This window comes from Mus pahari, chromosome 5, assembly GCF_900095145.1.
Source record: "Mus pahari chromosome 5, PAHARI_EIJ_v1.1, whole genome shotgun sequence".
Lineage (NCBI taxonomy): Eukaryota > Metazoa > Chordata > Mammalia > Rodentia > Muridae > Mus > Mus pahari.
This window is the reverse complement of record NC_034594.1, coordinates 138,194,313-138,214,806: the sequence shown is the minus strand read 5'-3', so window position 1 is coordinate 138,214,806 and position 20,494 is coordinate 138,194,313. Positions and strand designations below refer to the sequence as shown.

General features: G+C 44.1%; 1 protein-coding gene and 1 pseudogene across 2 annotated transcripts in view; both read right to left on the bottom strand.

The window, feature by feature from the left end:
* Positions 1-20,494, bottom strand: part of Adcy10 (adenylate cyclase 10) — a 90,358-nt gene that overhangs the window by 5,581 nt on the left and 64,283 nt on the right. For both annotated transcript variants that reach the window (XM_021198155.2, XM_021198156.1), the window contains 12 exons: positions 19,435-19,713; positions 18,626-18,916; positions 14,314-14,383; positions 13,631-13,862; positions 12,042-12,149; positions 11,402-11,577; positions 9,145-9,298; positions 6,938-7,142; positions 6,762-6,858; positions 5,723-5,838; positions 3,236-3,353; positions 931-1,126 (listed from right to left, as the gene is read on the bottom strand). In XM_021198155.2, coding sequence (XP_021053814.1) covers positions 931-1,126; positions 3,236-3,353; positions 5,723-5,838; positions 6,762-6,858; positions 6,938-7,142; positions 9,145-9,298; positions 11,402-11,577; positions 12,042-12,149; positions 13,631-13,862; positions 14,314-14,383; positions 18,626-18,916; positions 19,435-19,713 — 2,042 coding nt within the window. The remainder of the gene's footprint in view (positions 1-930; positions 1,127-3,235; positions 3,354-5,722; positions 5,839-6,761; positions 6,859-6,937; positions 7,143-9,144; positions 9,299-11,401; positions 11,578-12,041; positions 12,150-13,630; positions 13,863-14,313; positions 14,384-18,625; positions 18,917-19,434; positions 19,714-20,494) is intronic.
* Positions 1,583-1,892, bottom strand: LOC110321723 (annotated as a pseudogene).

Below are 20,494 nucleotides of genomic sequence, written 5' to 3'. Positions count from 1 at the left end.
TTCTTCTTCTTCTTCTTCTTCTTCTTCTTCTCTCTCTCCTCCCTCTCCTCTCTCTCTCTCTCTCTCTCTCTCTCTCTCTCTCTCTCTCTCTCTCTCATACACAGTCATATACACACAAACTCACACAATTAATAAATGTAAAAATCTTGAAGTTGGAGGATCGTGACCTCTATAGATAGGAAAGGAATCACATGTAAAAGTCTCTTAAGAAAACAGTGCTGTATAAACCAATGTAACCATGGGAAGTCACTGAGAGTTCTATTTGACAGCAAATCTCAGCAAATGGAGACTCATGGACACATGCAGGAAACTTGAGCAGTGGTATCACCCCGTGTGTAAAAACGTACACTCTCTAAATAGTGCAGTTACAAACAGTTTGTAACAGTTTGTGTTTTTTTTTCCTTTTTATTTATTTATTTATTATATGTAAGTACACTGTAGCTGTCTTCAGACACTCCAGAAGAGGGCTCCAGATCTCATTACGGATGGTTGTGAGCCACCATGTGGTCGCTGGGATTTGAACTCAGGACCTTTGGAAGAGCAGTCGGGTGCTCTTACCTGCTGAGCCATCTCACCAGCCCGTTTTTTTCTTTTTAATTAAAAGTTTTATTTGTGTGTGTGTGTGTGTGTGTGTGTGTGTGTGTGTGTATGTGGTCACATGCACTACAACATATGTGTGGAGGCCAAAGAATGACTTTCAGGGGTTGGCTTTCTACTTCTGCTATGTAGGTCTCATGGATCTAACACTGCTCCTCAGGTTTGGCAGCAAGCACCGTTACCTGCTAAGCCATGTCTCTAGCCCTTTTTTCTAACTTTTTAGGAGGGATGTCTTGAAAATAAAGCTTTTAGCATACATATGCACATATCCTGTAATGAGAAGATAATCCACTGGAGGAGGGATTGTGCTACAAGCCAGGGAGCGGGCCTCACCTTGAGTATCTCCACCCCACTGTCCTGAGCGTTCTCGGCCTGTTCTTCTATTTGCTTCTGAAGGTGGAGGACTTGCCCTTCCATGTACCTAGAGATCCCTTCGTAGTAAAGAACTGTCGGGGTTCTTCGTGTCATGAGCTTCTTAGCTCTGTCAGAAAATTTGTTAAAGTTGTCCCACTCCTGAAGTCTGGCATACCTGCAGCGCCAGGGAAGACAAGTTAAAATCAGTATGGCTCTTGAGACAGATCTCTGTGGGTGCTAACTTTCAGTACCTCGGGCCTCTACCTGCCTTCTGTCTGAAACATCGGGATGTTAGGTGACATGGATCTGGGAAAGGATGGAGTCCTATGACTCGGGAGGGACAGAGAGCCTGCAGGAGCACACATGGCATGTGGGGTTATCCATGATGCTCCTTGGACTCTAGGAAGTGAGGCAGCTCACACATTTCAGGCTTATAGAAACTGTCCCAGTTGCAAAGAGAGGTGGGCCAGTAGTTCTCAGCACGGACTGCAGACAAGCCAGTGTCACCTTTTTAACTGTAGGCACCCTCAGCTTATTATAAATGGGAAGTATTGAAATTATTTACATGATGAGAGAGTTCGGAACGTCAATGGTATGGCCAGCTTCATGTGATACCATTTTAATAGTGATTTCAGTCCATAGACTTTCCAAGAATGTCACCATCTCTAAATAAGAAATAACCCTTGTCATCTAAAACTACTTTGGCGCCTCCATGTTCTGGGAGAAGAGCTTTCTGGTCAGCTTTCACATTGACCACTTGAGTCTCCCCCACACTCTCCTTTTGCGCCTGATCCCACAACACTGTTGCTTGCAATGCTTTTCCTGGAGACTTTCTGGAAGCGTAACCCCACCTTTGGGCGCCCCACAGTTTCGGCGGCCCTCCTCTCAAGCAACACTCTGTCAAGGAGCAGAAGAAACTTTCTAAAAGCTTGCCCAGCCATGACTTGCACCTCCCCAGGTCCAGACTTTGCACTCAGGTGGCCACCACTGCAGAGAGAGGCCTGTGGGACAGGAGAAAAGCTGGCTTCTCTTTTTAAATGCAGATTTCCAGGTCTGAGCCAGATTATCTGGTCAGTCAGGCTCTGGGAGTGAGGCCAGGAATTTGAGCCAACAAGCCTTCCAGGTGACTCTTATGACCACTAAGTATGAGATGTATTGGTCTGGGAAAGAACTATTACATGAACATCCCAACTAGGACAGAGAGCAATGAGGAATTAGCACAACTGTTAAGACTTCGGAGCCTTTGAAAATTAGTTTACATGGCCGTATCAATTTGACTTGGAGCCTTAACTGGTCAAGGTAGTCTTTTTTGGATATTAAGTTCTCCCACGTAATTTTATTTTGTGTTTAAGGCAGAGAGTCTCTGGTAGCCTGGGATGACATTGAACTCCTTATCTCCTGACCCTCCTACCTGTGCCCCCAAGTGCCGGGCTCATAGGTGTGAACCACTATGCTCCAGATTTGAGGATTTTTTTTTTTTTTTTAAATCAAAAGGCATTTCACATCAATTTGGAGTTGCCTGAATTTGTAGTCTTCAATCTCATCACACAGCTTTTGCAGAGTCATATTAGTATTAGACGACCTGGCCGTGTATAATGTGAGGTGGCAAACAAGACAGGGGTCTCAGTCTAGGAGATAACCGGGAATCTGGTTGTTTCCTGATTTACCTTGAAGCCGGCTGTACTATGTGTACATCTGTGCACCTTATTCCTTTTTTTTTTTTTTGGTTTTTCAAGACAGGGTTTCTCTGTATAGCTCTGGCTGTCCTGGATACTCAAATTTGCAGGCACTCACAGCTCTAATGTAAAATGGTATAGCATTTGCAGACAATACCTCATGCATCTTCCTGCATTATGTGTGTTATTGATAATGTCACCATCTGCAACATCACCTATGCAAACCGCTGTTACACTTATTGTTTAAGGAATAAGGACTAGGAAGCAGTCTCCACATGTTCAGGACAGTTGCAACTCTTCCCCCACGCCCCATAGCTTCTCTCTTTGGCTCGCTGATTCCACAGATGCAAAACCCCTGGCCAACAGGTCACCTACGCTATAAGCTTGGTATTATTGTGACACTGAGACAGACCTACTTTTCTGTCCTTGGCTGACAGCTTCTAGGATCCTTCGGGAGGCCTTCTCTATAAATATTCTCTGGCACCTTTAAGCTGTGTCGGATGTAAACTATGAATATATGTTGTTTCTTTTAAAGAATGTAACTGAACCCTTCTTCAGGATCTAACTTCCTCACTTTAGACTCTACATGATATGCAGCACATTGTTACCAGACAGCGATGCAGGAGTAAAGCCCCAGGAGGAGTCCGCTCTGGAACTTGAGGATTCTGTTGTCTTCGTTGTGGTTTATGAATTCCAAGCATTCTTCAAATGTTCTGTAAATGAAGCCTAGAAAGGAGAGAAACAGAGTGATTTTGCAGCAACATGGTGTGGGGTTGGGGTAGGGTCTTTCAGGCCTTTAGCTCCCAACAGAATTTCCCACTGCATAGTAATATCTGGTTGCTTTAGTGCTTTAGATATTCAGAGGGTCCCGTGGGTTGCAACAATCACACTGCTGCACTGGCTTGCGTTTCCAGGATCTTAGCTATACCTTGAATTCTTATGGACACATGACCCAATTTCATAGATGACACCAAATGCCATCAGATTTAATCCAACCTTTCTTTCTTTCTTTTTTTTTTTTTTTAAAGATTTATTTATTTATTAGATGTAAGTACAACTGTAGCTGTCTTCAGACACCCCAGAAGAGGGAGTCAGATCCCATTACAGATGGTTGTGAGCCACCATGTGGTTGCTGGGACTTGAACTCAGGGCCTTCGGAAGAGCAGTCGGTGCTCTTAACCACTGAGCCATCCCTCCAGCCCTTTTTTTTTTTTTTTAAAGATTTATTTATTTATTATATGTAAGTACACTGTAGCCGTCTTCAGACACTCCAGAAGAGGGCGTCAGATCTTGTTACGGATGGTTGTGAGCCACCATGTGGTTGACTGGGATTTGAACTCCGGACCTTTGGAAGAGCAGTCGGGTGCTCTTACCCAATGAGCCATCTCACCAGCCCCTAATCCAACCTTTCTCAACTCAATTACAAGCCCTGGTAGTCCAGGAATCCCCAGCTTTTCACCCGTAGTTCCCATAAGGGTAACAGTTTATGTCTCTCCTTTGCTAATCATGAGTGGAGAAAGAACCCCTGATTGGTCCCTCTGGTTTAATAAGGCAGCCACCTACACCAATACTTAAAGGCTGTCAGGAGAGAGCTCAGATGTTGCAAGTCCAGAGCTTGAATGTAATTGATCTTTAGCTCCCTAAATAGTCAGTCATTCCTTGTTCTCTTCCGTATTGGGCCCAATACTCTGTGACTGACACATTAAAAACTGTTTGGGATGTTTTTAACTTAGCAGACCCCTAGCTTCTACCAACCTGACCTAAAAGCTGAGTGTGGCAGCAGGCAACACCTGAAGCCTGTAGATGAGATCTGTCCACCAAGTTCTCTCTGATGTTCCCACCTATATATTTGAAAAGCACCTTCATTTGTGACTTTCTTTGTAATATTATTATGGAAGAGTTCAAGGAGCTGGTTCTGTGCTGGGGGTGTGAGATTGTGTTCCTGGACCACTGTCATTCACATTTGGCTCCTTATCCTCTGGGAGGTGAGAGCTGTGTTTTTCTGTTGGCATCACCAACAGCGATTAACGTTCATTCTCAGTGGGTCAGCCCTTGTAGGCATGAAAAAACTTTAACACAGTAACACACATTGTCATTGCTAATGTTCATGTTGGAGAATCATGCAACCAAGCTACAGAGGAAGATCTCATAAAGTTTTAGGTAAATTTACAGTTTTGTGTCGGACCGTGTGCCCGTTAGTTTTCTGTCACCTCAATGTAAGCTAGTGTCATCTAGGAAAAGGGAACCTCAACTGAGAATCTGCTTCTATCAGATTGGCCTAGAGGAAGTGATGTGGGTGGGCCCAGCCCACTAGACAGAGCGCCACCCCCGGGTAGGTGGTCCTGGATTGTGACCGAGAAAGCCACAAGAGTGAGCCGTAAGCAGTATTCCTCCATGGTCTCTGCTTCAGTTAGTGTTCAGGTTCCTGTCTTGAGCTCCTGTCCTGACTGCAGCCCACAAGGTGAATGACATCCTTTCCTCTCCAGGTTGCTATTGGTCATCATGCTTAATCATAGCCACCAAGACCAAACAAGGACAGACCAGGGTCATGACTATGAAGCCTGGAGGTCATATGTTGGATATGGTTATCAACATGAAATTTCTAAGGTTAGCCTGAAAAAATTAAATAGTCCCAGTAAAGGCACATTGTAAAACAATGCAGTGACTACCATACATCAGAAATTGATCTGACAGCTCAGACCTACAAGGTTCCTCCAGATTTCATTATTTTTTTATCACTGCTCCCTCCTCCCTAGCCCTGAAACAAGGTCTCATTATGTAGCCCTGGCTGTCTTTGAATTTACTATATAGATCAGGATGGTCTTGAACTCATAGAGATTTGCCTGCCTCTACGTCCCAAGTTCTGGGATTAAGGGTATGCACCAGCATACCCAGCATTCATTGCTTCCTTACAGTTTTGGTAATTGCTAACTAGTTCCTTGAATCACATCACTAGGCTCTCTCCATGCCTTAACACTAACTAGTCCAAAGTCAAAGTCCAAAGCCTAAGCCCTGAGAGCCACCTCATCACGCCAGTGTGGAGATCCACCCTGATTTCTTTTAATTCCCCAAGCCAGAATAAATTCCATGCGTACCAGAATAAAGCATGATATCCAAGCAGACGAAATAGAAAAATGCCTTGCTGAAGATGTCCTCTTCTGTTACGGAAAGATCCCACAACCACCCCAGCACCTGGACCAAGTGTTTATATCTGTGGAACAGAAGCGGCGATGTTAAAAGGAGTGAGAAGAAGGGATGGACTTCAGTCCTGGTCTAGCTAGTCCTGGACATGAACAGTAGTTCAGAACCAAATACAACTCTTAGAATAAGCTTCAATTCTTCCCTTGCCCAGAACTAGAACCTAAGCCTCCAAGTGGGTCCTCACCCCAAACTGTTCATATAGGGCTCCTCCATTTTAGGGGGGGCTAGAGTCTGGCTGATGTGGCCAAGTCTTCATTGCTGTTTGTTTGTGCATGCACAATGCCCCCCCCCTTTATCTGCCAGAAATGGAGATCCTATTCCTGCAATAAGCATAATTGGTTGCCCTCTTGGCCAGAGCGACCAGACTAGCGATGAATACAAAAGAACTCCAGTAAGAGAATTAACAGGGGAAAAGTGATGTTGATAGATAAAATGGCAGTTATCAGTTACGGTATCTTCCTTTCCTGTGCTATGGCCAGAGGAAAAATGAGCCAGAATCCCACAACTAGCTTCCTGTTCTAATAGCTGTATTCACCAACCCAATAGCCTAGAGTCATTTGAGAGGAAAGCTTCCTGGCTGAGGAATTGCCTAGATCACACTGACCCGTGGGTATGTCTGTGGGGAATTGACTTGATCATTACTTAATTCTGGGAGCCCCAGCCTTGTGGAGGTGGCACCATCTCCAGTTCCAAGAGCTAGTTAGCTTAATCAAGTACTGGAAAGGGAAACAGAGAGCAAGCTGGCAAGAAGCCATGATTTCTGTTCAGGTCCCTGTTCGAGTTTCTTGTTCCAAATTTCCTTAAAGGTGAACTATGACCTGGAAGTGTAAACATCACCATCCCTCCCCTCCCCACTTTTGGGCAGAGCGCTCCATCACAGCAACAGGAAAGAGAGTAGAATCCGAACTTTGGAAAATGCTTTAGGACAAATACCTGCTTTTCAAGAAAAGAGGTTTACTGAGTCTGCAGAGAACCATCTGGTATTTGTTGGGATTCCCAAGAAGTGACCATATCCTGTGGGCTCGAGAGCCTGGGGAGAAAGCAATCAGGCTGTGTTTGGGGGTACTACATGTAACTTTATGCTTTTTCTTGCCTAGGCTGACCCTTACCTAACTCAATGGCCAAGTCCAGATGACCCGTTAAGAACTTGATATGGCCCAGTGTATCGGCTGTATACGCCATGATCTCAATGGCCTCGCCTTTCAAGGGGAGGTTCAGGAGCTGCTCCATGACCAGGATTTCATATTTGAACCACACGCCCTCATAGCCAGCCAGATGGTGGTACAGGGAAAAGTCCAGGAAAGCCTTGATGATCTAGGAAGGCAGAAACAGGGAGAGGAGGAGGGAGACTGAGCAAGAGCCGCAGCATGAAAGGCTCAGAGCCGGCCAGGACCCTTTGATTGTTAAACTTGGAGCAATGCCCTGGACTTGGGTGCAGAAATCAAACTAGGTGGCTGCCACCTACTTACTGGATCTTCTAGGATAAACTCCATGGCTGCTCTTGTGTCTTTAAATGAAATCCAAACATTTTGATTTTGGGGGAAAGTATTAAACAACAGCTTACACGTGGAGGAAGGCTGCATAGTACAAGATGGGGTGGGTGCGATCAGGTCCACTTGGTAGGTTCTTATGTTAAGGTGGAAAGGAATATTTGAATGAGAATTATCCTTTCTTATGTACTGCTTTTGTAATGTAGAAAAAAAGGAAAGCTGGCTTGGTTAGTTTGTTTGATAAAGTAAGGACTAATTTAAAACATAATTGGAGACTTAAGAGATGCTGGTCACTTCTTAAGCAAATCTTTGAAGTGAGAAAGTTGCCCCAGAATATAAATGCTTAGAGAAGAGCAAGGAGAAAAGAATTACTTCTGAAGAATCATTCTACACACATACACACACACACACACACACACACACTCACATATACGTACGCACTCATATATACATGCATACATAATACATGCACAATATAAGCTGGGCGTGGTGGCGCACGCCTTCAATCCCAGCACTTGGGAGGCAGAGGCAGGTGGATTTCTGAGTTCGAGGCCAGCCTGGTCTACAAAGTGAGTTCCAGGACAGCCAGGACTATACAGAGAAACCCTGTCTCGAAAAACCAAAAAAAAAAAAAAAATACATGCACAATATGTATAAACCATTTTGAAAAGTACAAATAAGAGAATAGACTGTTAATAGACTCTCTAATAGTCCAAGAATTTTATGTTGGGGTGACCTTATAGGGGAGGTTCTACAAATTCTGTCAAACGCAAGTCCCTGGGTACTTATTAAATCCTAAATTTCTTCTTAGCAAACTCCTTTTCCCGGTATAAACATGCAAAATACTACCACAACGGATGGCCATACATCATGGTGGTCAAATGAAAACTCTGCAGCTGCAATAAATAGTCCTGCAGTAGCCCCTGACTTCTTTTACGTGGACCAAAGGAAACAGAATCCAGCTGTTTCATCTTATGGGGCAAATAGACAGCTCAGAGGTTGTGTGGCTTGCGGGTGGTCGCACTGAGGGTAGCTGGGGTCTGGAGGCCACCTCTGGGTTCTCATCTGGTTCTTACGTTACCTTCAACTGTCCCTGGCTTGAGTCCATCTTTGGAAGCAGATCTATCCTTTTAGCTTCCTCAGCTCCCATTCTCCTAGTATTCGCCTGAGTTTTGCAGAGGCATCAATTGTGATACTACAATACAGCTCAGTGAAGATGAGGTAAGCATCTAGTTATCACGGAAGGCCTGGTGGCACGCATAATTCCAGCACTCAAGAGCCTAACCTAGGATGATTACTGCAAGACGGGAGCCAGCCTGGGCTACAGACAGAGGCCTGTCTCCAACAAACAAACACACAAACAAACAAACATGAATCTTCCTCAGACAAAATAAGGTATGCAAACACAGTGAGTCTATAAAGAAAAAAAAAATGAAGCTATTTACGAAAACTTAATATAATGCCTCACTTCTCATTGTGTTTTGTTGTTGTTTGGGGACTTGTAAGATTTTTAATGAAAATGTTAATTATGTTAGTATGTACTTATTAGTGTTTTTGAAGAACTTTAAGTTTTTTTCTCACTTTGAGTCTTATAATATCAACTGCAACCCACAAAAGCAAAAGCTGTTTGAATCTTGAATGATTTCTGACAGTGGGGTTATCTGGGGCCAGAACATTTGTTAGCTACTTGCAAAATCCTTTAGTCAGAGAGGCTAAATGTTACGACCATTTGCTTTCCAATCACTGTGGGCTTTGACTAGGACGGTTGCTGTTGTTTTTCTGAGTGAGATCCAGCAATTTAAAGGAGAGCCACACGAATGCCCTACCTGGAACTCATTTTGAGTTTCCAGCGAGGTGTTCATTTCCATCATCACTGCCAGATGGCCATAATACTTGTAGTGGAAAAAGAAGTTCAAGCTATAGATCTTCCACAGCAAGGAGAAGCAGGATGCTTGCAGGTAAAGTTGTGCCAGTTTCTTCCTGTCACAGGGAAGGCAGATGGACATAGAAGGCTCATGTGACCAGACTCCCTGTGACCTCCTGGTGTTCATCTCAGAGCCCTTACCTGAACTAGAGATGGGACCCATGACTGACTATCATGCCCATTCTTATGAAACATTTAAGTATGTTATCAATGTAGTTAATGTTATCAATATAATTGAATAGTTGCTTAACCTATCTGAACTTAAATCATCCCCTCCTTTCCTATAGACTTGCACCTTTACTTGGCTTCACTTAATCAATGATGCCTGACAGGGACAAGTGTTTTATCTTAACTATACCATGGGGATGGACAGATGGCTTATCTGTTAAGAGCACTTGTTGCAGAGAACCCAAGTTCAATTCCCAGAACCCATATGATGACTCACAACCAACTTTAATATAGTTGCAGGGGATCTGACACCCTGGTGGGCACCAGACATGCATATGGTTCACAGGCATACATGTGAGAAAAAAAACATTCTTGTGTATACAATTAAGTAAAAAAAAAAAGTTATGTAATCACAAAATAGTTATCATAGTCTCCATTTTACAAGTAAGAAAATGTGCTTCATTAAAACAAAGTGGGTTACTTCCAAATACTCATGTGCTGTCTTTCTGTCTGTCTCCCAAGTGCTGACATTACAGACTCGTGCTACCAGCTCTGTTACTGTTTTCTTTTGAAATATTCATTTTATTTACTTATTTTTAAAAAGATTTATTTATTAGTGTACATAAGTACACTGTAGTTGACTTCAGACGCACCGGAAGAGGGTGTCAGATCTGATTCTGGGTAGTTGTGAGCCACTCTGTGGTTGCTGGGATTTGAACTCAGGACCTTCTGAGAGCAGTCAGTGCTCTTACCTGCTGAGCCATCTCGCCAGCCCTTTATTACTTATTAATTTTGTGTGTTTTATAAGCAGGAGTGTTGCTCACACTTTATGCATATGCATAAGAGTATATCAGACCCTTCAGAACTGGAGTTACAAGCATTTGGTGGATGCATGATTTAGAGGTTTGAATGAGAATGTCCCTAAATCCTCGGTCCCCTGTTGGTGGCACTGTTGGGGGAGGCTCAGAAGGTGTGGCCTTACTGGAGAAGAAGGTGTGTTGCTGGGAGCTGGCTTTGGTGCCATACTGTGTTTGCTCTTTCTGTTTCCTCCTTATGGTTCAAAATGTGAGCTCTGAGCTGGTCCTGTCACCCTGGCTCATGCTTATTGCCATGCTCCCCGATATATGGCTGAGAACAAAACTCTGATCTCCAAGATTGTTCAGTAAGCATCCTTAACTGCTGGGACATTGTTAAGGGACAGCTGACTCTGTTTTTCTTTTTAGTTAAACAATGGCTTTCATCATGTCCTTAACTGGAGGTCAACTTGTTAGTTATTGTTTGTTTGTTCTTCCTCAATAATCTTGTGAAGTACACATTGTAAATTGTTCCCATTGTTCCTAGAATTGACTGACCATACAATGTTTCCTGGTATGCTAACTGTCTGACCATAAACCTATATAACATGTCTCTTTCCCATGATCATAAAAATAACTATAAAATTCCACTTTTGAAATCACTTGTTATACAAAGGTCCTCTTGCTTCTGGTCTAGGCTGATTCATTCTCCCACCAAGGGAGACTGTGAGCTTGGCCTGAGTGTAAATAAGATTTTTACCTTACCTTGGTGTTAGCTCCTGGTTTTTGACACCATAACATCTTTCCAGCCCCTCAATCATTGTTTGTTCATTTTTTTTATAGTTCATGTATAGACCCAATCTTAGCTACATCTTAAACTAATGACTATCCATCCCTAATGTAACCCTTATCAAATTCATAGGTGAGGAGAAATGTATCCTTTGGCAGATGTCCTCAAGGCCTGCTAGTGTTCTGTGAGGTTGAGAATAATATTTAATATCTTAGTGAGGCATGGGAGGGGCCTTGCAGCTGAGGCTCTAAGGAACATGGCGCCAGCTCTGATATCTGACTCTGGATTCACAGGAGAATCACTGTAAGCATAAGAAAGAGAATCGGTGCTCCCTCTGCAAAGGAACCCCATGTTTTGTCATCTGAACAGGAACGAGATGCTCAGCTTTCCCTAACTCCTTCCCTTACCCTGGCACCGAGCCCTCCTGGGTATGCTGGTTCATGAAGTGGGAGAGTCTGTTTTTCTCCACGTGCATTTGGAAAGTCAGGGTGAGCAGATTGCAGGGAAACATTCTGTTGAGCAGCTTCAGTGCCTTCCTCAGCATCTTCTTGGCGAGAACCATCTGCCCCATGTTAAAACAGACCTAAGGGAGATGAGGCGGGAGAGGGAAAAGCAACCGTTCTTGACTTGGTGGGTTCCAACAGTAAATTCTGGGAGAATACTTATCTAAAAAGCTGATCTGTGTCCCAGGAATAAAGTTCTCATGTGCTATGACACAATCTTCAAAATAAATGTTCATCGGATGCCTGCCTAAGGAAGGCTGAAGAGTAGGGTTTGCCATTGAGCATCGTATAAGGAATACTAAACCATCCCTATTCATGGTTACAAAGACATCTCATAAAGACGTCAACCCAGGTCAGTGGGCAGGATCTTGCCGCTGACAAGTTATGGTGAGAAAGTGTTAAGTCTGGTAGCTTGGGTTTGAGAATCTTGGACAGGAATCTATGGCAGTAGAGGAGGAGCAGATAGAATATATAAAGATGGCTTCTACTCCTTCTGTGGATTCCAGCACAAAATGACAACTTGATGCCTTCAATGGGTTCTTACCTCAGCCTTGAGACTATAAAAGGTAGCATATTCGAAGGTCTGACTCCAAGAATCTTCATTCGTCAGAGACTTCAGCAGCCGTTCTCCCTCGCCCAAATACATGTATGCCTGCGACCAACCAGCAAAGAGAGCAGGGAGGTAGTGAGTTATAACTACAGGTAGTGGGTCTCTTGCCCCAGATACTCCTGAAGCAAGGGAGGAGCCACCACCCAGGTAGCATGTCCTCCCCAACATGGTCTCACTGACTAGAATGCATCTCCAAACTAAACAGAGGCTGGGAGGGTATCTCAACGTCATGTCTACCTCTGTCTGCTAGATGTAGCAATCACTTCTTTCTGTATCATTATGTGCGTGTCACTACTTCAGTTCTAGGGGGTATGATGCATGGAAACTTACAGGTTTTCTAGAGACGTGTTAACTGGTGCTCTGGTGGTCTCAAGCCTGTCTATGTGAAGGTTTAGCCAAACGGCATGGAGACAAAAGCGTGGGAGCCTCTGAGGGCTACGGGACTGAAATCAAATTCATGTCAGCCGGGAAACCTAGAGATAGTCTGTGCTCTAAACTACTGTTAGACAGTAAGGTTAAACCTCAGCAGGACAGTGATGGAAAGGAAGGATTTATACTAAGAGTGAATCCAGAGCATTGGCATATAAGTCCATTTTGCTCTCTCTCAACCAGGTAGACAATTTCAAAAGTGGCAACATACCATTAATTAATGAAAGGTTTGCCTAGTAGTCTAGACTGGTCTTGAACTTGGTATATAGCTTAGGCTGATTTCAAGCTTGTGATTTTCCTGCCTCAGCTTTCCAAATGTACCACCATGCCTGGTTTGGTTGTAGAACTTTAATCAATTATTGATTGTATATTTTTTTCAAACCAGGGTCTTATGCATCCTAGGTGGCCATAAACTTGCCATGTAGCTGAGCCTAGGCTTGATTGGATTCTGATATTCTGCCTGCCTCCCAAGTGCTGGCATCACAGGCACCAATCACCATGCCAGGCATAATGCATTATGATTGTGGTAGCTTGAACAGAAACGCTCCCAGAGGCTTATAGATTTGAATGCTTGGTCATTAGGGAGTGGCACTGTTAGGAGGTGTGGCCATGTTGGAATAGGTATGGTCTTATTGGAGGGGTTGTGTAACTGGGGGTGGGCTTTGGAGTTTCAGAAGCTCAAGACAAGCCTAGTGGCTCTCTCTTCTTGCTGCCTATGGATCTGGAAGTAGAATTCTCAGCTCCTCCTTGGGTACCACGTCTGCCTGTGTCCCACAGTACTTCTTATCAGTGTACCAAACCTCTGAACCTATAAGCAAATCCTGGCTGAATGCTTTCCTTTCTAGGTCATGGTGTCTCTTCACAGCAATAAAGCAGTGACCAGACCATGACAGTAATGGTACTTGAAATTGCTCTAACTCTCTTGTCTCAATCTGACATCATTACCCGTCTCAGCGATGAGATTGTCTAAGGAAGGGGATGCTGGGAGAGACTAACAGGAAGTAGTGTGAAAGCACACAGGAGCTGGGTCTGGCTGTGTGCCTGAGTCTTAGGGGTGGTGGTGGAGGAGGAGGAGGCATGGAATAATAGCTTACATTATAGTTGTCTCCCAGGATGAGGTAGGCAGATGCCAGTTCTAGGAAGTAGTACAAAGCTTTGTTATTTTCTTCTAAGGCTACAAAATGTTGGGCCAGAGGCAGGATGACAATCTGGAGCAGTTCCTCACACTGGCAGGATTCCAGAGGGATGATGTCATTTGGGGACGACTTCATCTTTAGGATGACGTTGTCAAAGAAGTGCAAGATTTTTTCCCTTATTTCTGTGATGCTGTTTAAATATAGGAAGGAATGAGCAGGAGACCAGGAAATTACAGGCAAGGCATGGATTTTTATGTGAAATCATCTTTGAAGACTAACAAAATCCAGCGTCACTCTCACAGATCAGATGCACCATGTGGCCCGTGCCATTTCTCCCCTGTATCTCAGAGGCCCAAAGGGTTGAGTGACCCAGCGGAAGTGAACACAAGTGCGATTTTATAACAATTGTTTCTGTTCTATCTAAAAACTCACATATGCAAGCCCAGCAGGGTTGGCGCATGCCTTTAATCCCAGCACTTGGGAGGCCAAGACAGTGGAGCTCTATGAGTTCGAGGCCATCCTGGTCTACAGAGCAAGTTCTAGGACAGCCAAGGCTCCACAGAGAAACTCTGTTCCAGAGAGAAACAAAACAAAACAAAACAAAACAAAACAAAACCAACATCAACCACTTGTGTGCATACCTGAGATTCTCGGGGAACTTGTATTTTCTAGGGAGCTCTGACTTAGAAAAGATGACTTCCTCTTCATCAGCTAGAAAATAATTGAGCAAATGAGACATTTGCCGTCCACCATAGGTTCTTCTTATTTTCTTTACCCAGTTAGGGACCACATTTCCCATCCCCAACCCTCCAAGGGGACGGGGGGGGCACCTCAGTTTAGAAAAAGCCATGTGGTTCTTTTCTCAGGTAGAGCCAGATCATAAGTGATGGATGACCCTTCTGAAGGAGATGGCTTTCTGCCCTGTTCTTTCCTTAGACAAGAAAACAGCTATCTCTGAATGGCCAAAGGGAAGCAAAACACCAGCCAGGAGGACCCTGAGTCTGTAGATGTCTGATGGGCCACTTGTCAAAATTTTTTAGTGGGTTATTATTACAAAAGCAGGAAAATAAATTCCCATTCCACTGTGTTGACTGAAATACTGGTTTGTTGTAGTTGATAACTTTATCCTGACCCATTTAACATGCAGTAATAAAATTACAGCTTAACAATCATAAAGAGGGAACATTAACCTTAGTGAAGAAATGGAAATGGAAATACATGCACCCATGTGCATATACATACGTAGCTTGCTTTGCTTGAGATTCGGTCTCATATTGCCCAGACTGGCCTTGAACTCAATATATAGACAAGAATAACCTTAAATTTGTAATCTTCTTGCCTTCATCTCCCAAGAACTAGGATTACAGGGGTTTAGGGCCAAGATTTGAACTCAGGGCTTGGTACATGCTAGCTAAGAACTCTACTGACTCTACATACATGGTCTAGGAAATACAGGTATTCTAATAAAGTACTCCAAAGGCTAACTTTAGGAGATAACAGTCCTGAACTAGACATCTTATCTAATGAGACTTCAGTAGCTTAGATAGTCCCATGGGGAGAAGACAGACTTCTAATGAGGAATGACAGATGTGGGACTGCACCCTAGCCCCTTGGGCTTGAAGGTTAGTGGCTAATAGGTGTGACTTCACAGATTTGTTTTGTTTTGTCTGAGGCAGAGTTTTACTACATAACCAAGGCTATTCTTTTTTTGTTTTTGTTTTTGTTTTGTTTATTTGTTTCGAGACAGGGTTTCTCTGTACAGTCCTGGCTGTCCTGGAACTCACTCTGTAGACCAGGCTGGCCTCGAACCCAGAAATCCGCCTGTCTCTGCCTCCCGAGTGCTGGGATTAAAGGCGTGTGCCACCACGCCCAGCAACCCAGGCCATTCTTGAGCTCTGTAGCTTAGCTAGCTTTCTAGTCTCTACCCTCTTGCCTCAGCCTCCACACACCTGAAGAGATCTATTAGTTCACAGAAAGGCTACCTGAAGATTCTCTGCTCTTGTCCTTATAGGATAAATTTTCCAGCTCTTGTGGCCGTCAGCCCACATGTAGTCTCTCCACCCCCTTAGCACAGTGCATAAGTGTTAGTGGTGACCTCAAACTCCTGATTCTTCTGCCCCCATCTTCCAAGTGTTGGGATTGCAAGCACGCACAGAACTCTTAGTTTTGTTACAAAACACTTAGTTTTGTAACAGTAGTAAATATATTTTGATTTTGAAAAAAATGTAATGCTAAAACTAATAACTGCTAGCAGTCAGCACTTGGAAATAATCACGTACATTTTTCTGATACCTTACTTGCCCTGGTGGGATGAAATCTATACCACTGATGTCTCATCTTTCTTGAGTCCAAGCCCTTGGAGGATTCAGCTCTAAGGTCCTGGACTTAACGATGGTTTCTCTTCTTTTACGTGTATTTACTTATATGAGTGGATATATGTGCCACAGCATACATGAAAAGGTCTGAGGACAACATGTGGACAGTGGATCTTTTTTTCTAACACCGGGTCCCAGGGATCAAACTCAGTTGTCAGGCTTGATGACAATGACCTCTGCTTTCTGAGCCATCTTGGAGTCCCTGATCTCTCCCTGCCCATCCCCTTTGAAAAAATGGGAGGCAAGGCTGGGTATGATCGAAGATGACTGTAATCCCACCACTCAGAATCATCACTCAGAAGTTCAAGGCCAGCCTGGTCTAAATAGTGAGTTCCAAGCTAGCAGGGCTATATAATGAGACCCAGTCTCAAAAATGAGAGATGGGGGGTGCAGAGAGACAGAGAATTGAAAGGGGAAGAAAGTTAACTGAAACCAAAGATTTATATATTAAAAAGCATATGGAAACCTATTTTGTTAGGTGGTTATTTTTTTATGATTTATCTATTTTTATTTATGTGCATGGTGTTTTGCCTGCATGTATGACCAGGTTGGGTTGTAGGATCTTCTGGAACTGGAATTATAGACAGTTGTAAGCTGTCATGTAGGTGCCGGGGACTGAACCTGGGTCCTCTGGAAGGGCAGTCAGTGCTCTTAACCACTTTGCCATTTCTCCAGCTCATAAGCTAATTATTAAAAAAAGAAAAGAGTTTGAATGGAAGTATCCATATGAATGGAAAATGTTGCTTCTATAAGTCAGTGTGTTAAACAGAAATGCCAGTACCAGGTGTAGGATAACTCCTTATGTCAACAAGGATTCAGAGCCACCCCACTTCCCCCTCCCATGCCTTCCCCCCTCCCCCCCCCAAAAAAAAAGAACCCAACACAGGCTGTTTTCATTGGTCTTGGTTACCCATCAGAAATAGATGATAAGACCCTATTGCTGATGACATCACACACCTAGTTTGCAGGACACAGAAAACAAAGCTAGAACCAAGCTAAAAACCTCCACCCTGCTGGCTAGCTTTCAAGGTACCTAAAGGTGCTGTGGTGGTTTGAATATGGTTGGCTCAGGGAGTGGCACTATTAGTAGGTGTGGCCTTGTTGGAGTGGGTGTGGCCTTGTTGGAGTGGGTGTGGCCTTGTTGGAGTGGGTGTGGCCTTGTTGGAGTGGGTGTGGCCTTGTTGGAGTGAGTGTACCATTGTGTGGATGGGCTTTGAGATCTTCCTCCTACTTTCCTGAGGACAGTCTGCTCCTGGCTTCCTTTGGATGAAGATGTGAAACTCTCAGCTCCTCCAGTGCTATGCCTGTCTGGAAGTTGCTGTGCTTCCTGCCACAATAATAATGGACTGAATTTCTGAACCTGTAAGCCAGCCTCAATTAAATGTTGTCCTTTGTAAGAGTCGCTTTGGTCACGGTATCTGTTCACAGCAGTAAAACCCTAACTAAGACAGTGCTGTACAAACTGCTGAGGGAGAAAAGTCAACAACAGCTCACCTAGCTGGCAAAACTTGTGAACTACAACACAAACCTGCCAAACAAGATGAGCCACTGGTGCAATAGAGGCACGAATGTGAGGTAACCAACCACTTTCTGGTTGGATGTAAGACCCACCCCAAAAGAGGAATGTATGCCTAATGCTGTAAACCTTACCAAAGCTTATGGCTGGGAAGGTCATGTGGGTGAGGATGCTTTGCTAAAATGACATGGTGTCAAGATGCCTTCTAAGTATTTCTGTTTATACCCATAGATTAATGTTGCTCTCAGCCTTGGCCAAGGAAGCTTCTGTTTACAGTGGGACAATGTAGACCCTGAGAGCTGGACAAAGTACTTACAGTAAGTGACTATGGAGTGCTCAGCCCTAAACAGGACATCTGTTTTGACTCCTTTAAGGCTTGAGGACATCATGGAAGACAACCCACATGCCACCTGTGCTGGCTGGTTTTGTGTGTCAACTTGACACAAGTTAGAGTCATCAGAGAGGAAAGAGCCTCCCTTGAGGAAATGGCTCCATGAAATCCAGCTGTCAGGCATTTTCTCAATTAGTGATCAAGGGGGAAGGGCCCAGCCCATGTCGAGTGATGCCATCCCTGGGGTGGTGGTCCCGGGTTCTATAAGGAAGCAGGCTGAGCAAGCTATGGGAAGCAAATCAGGAAGCAGCACCCCTCCATGGCCTCTGCATCAGCTCCTGTGTCCATGTTCCTGCTCTATGTGAGTGCCTGTCCTGATTTTCTTTGGTGATGAACAGAAATGTGGAAATATAAGCTGAATAAACCCCTTTCTTCCCAACTTGCTTTTTGGTTATGGTGTTTTGTCGCAGCAATAGAAACCCTAAGACACCACCTCTCTGGATTCCTTCCCTTGCCACGAGACATGCTGCACTTAACTTGCTAGAGCTCTGTGTGGAAATTACAGTGCATTGCCGGCTCTTCCCTGGACCATTGGACTTATGACACTGCTTGTGTCCCAAACCCTGAGGGACTTGAAACCTTTAAGGTCCAGAACCAATCCATATAGACCTCAGTCTCCTAAGGTTCCCCAGCTGGAGTTGGGACTTTTTAGAAGTGAAGTGAATTTTTACTTTTAAATCCTTGGGACGTCGCCATCCTCTTGACGGTGTCCATATCCAAAGTGTTGAGTCGAATGTCCACTATGAAGTGGTGGTAGGGAATGAAGTCCGTGTTTCTGCAGTGGTTGCACCGATGGGCACTTTCTTCCAAAAAGCGGGCACATTTCAGATGCAAGACTTTCTTCTGGTCCTTGAGCCACAGTTCGTAGGCTGTCTTCTGCATTATGGGTCTGCAGAACCGAAGAATCCGGCACTCAACCACCTCTCCTTCCATTTCATGGAGCGCCTCCTCTTCACCATAAGCTAGAAGGAACAAGAGGGCTTTTTCAGCCAGGCAGCGGGCAACAAACCAGCCGCTCCTTTCTAATACACATTAGTTCTTATTTTTTTTTCTTTTTTAAAGATTTAATTATTTATTTCATGTGTGTGAGTACATGGTCGCTGTCTTCAGACACACCAGAAGAGGGCATTGGATCCCCATTACAGATGGTTGGGAGCCATCATGTAGTTGCTGGGAATTGAACTCAGGACCTCCGGAAGAGCAGTCGGTACTCTTAACCGCTGGGTCATCTCTCCAGCTTCCTAGTTCTTAATTTCTGGTGGGTTGTTTTTGTTTTGATTTATTTATTTATTTATTNATTTATTTATTTATTTATTTATTTGTGGTTAACAGGGATTGAACCCAGGGTGTGTGCATGCTAAGCTAAGACTTATTGACTTATCACCTTTTGACTATATCTCCAGTTCTCTCAGCCCTTCAATCTAGACATTCCTCTAGTCAAGGGGAAAATGCAGATTTTTTTTTTTCAGGCGCTACTCACTTAACCCTTCCTTGAACTTCAGGGCCAAAGAGCGATAATGAACCTCAAATGTGGTCACATTTTGTTTTAAGGCTAGTTGAAGATCTTTGCTACTCCGGAAGCAATCAAAAACATTTGATTCCACTAGGGTGGCCAGGGCCTTGATCATCATCTTCATATTCCAGCAGGGGAGAATCTCAAACAGCAGCTCCGTAGTAAAGGTTAGGCCAATGATGGCAGCGCATCTCACCAGCATCTGATGGGAAAGGCTCATGCTGTCCAGCTGGACCAGAGATATCTCTGCGGATGGAAAGCCATACATAGGACACTAGTTATCTACCGTTATCAGACAGATGCATTCTAGAGGTAGACAACTGTGCTGAGCTACAATTCTTATTTGTGGAAACCAAGCCAAGCCAAGACAAAAGAAGTAGTTGCTTAATACCTCCTATTGAGGGGATGGAGAGATGGCTCAGCGGTTAAGAGCACTGACTGCTCTTCCAAAGGTTCTGAGTTCAATTCCCAGCAACCACATGGTGGCTTACAACCATCTGTAATGAGATCTAACACCCTCTTCTGGTGCATCTGAAGACAGCTACAGTGTACTTACATATAATACATAAATAAAAATTTAAAAAATACCTCCTGTTGGGGAAAGTCAACGTGCAGTTTCTATGATCTAGTATATATGACACGAATAAGACAGATCTGAGGTATTATGGTTTGGTGTTAATGTGTGAAGATGTGTGAGGATCAAGTCGTGGGAGGCCACAGTAGTCAGGTGCTCATTCCTGTGCTTTGAAGACTTCTCCAGCTGCCCCTGTGTCTTCACTGTCTCCCTGTACCTGCTCAGTAAGAAGCATAAGGCTCTCTATATGTCCAAGACATTAATTTATTCCCATGACACACATTATTATCTCTATTGTATTAGTACATGTCAGAAAGCCCAGAGCTCCGTCCGATCCCAGCTCTTCAACTGTGTAGGCCCATATCCACTCCACCACAAGGCACAGCCACTTGGATTTCATAGTTCATGTGTACTTGGACTTTTGTTTTTGGTGTGCATGTGTGTGTGCATGTG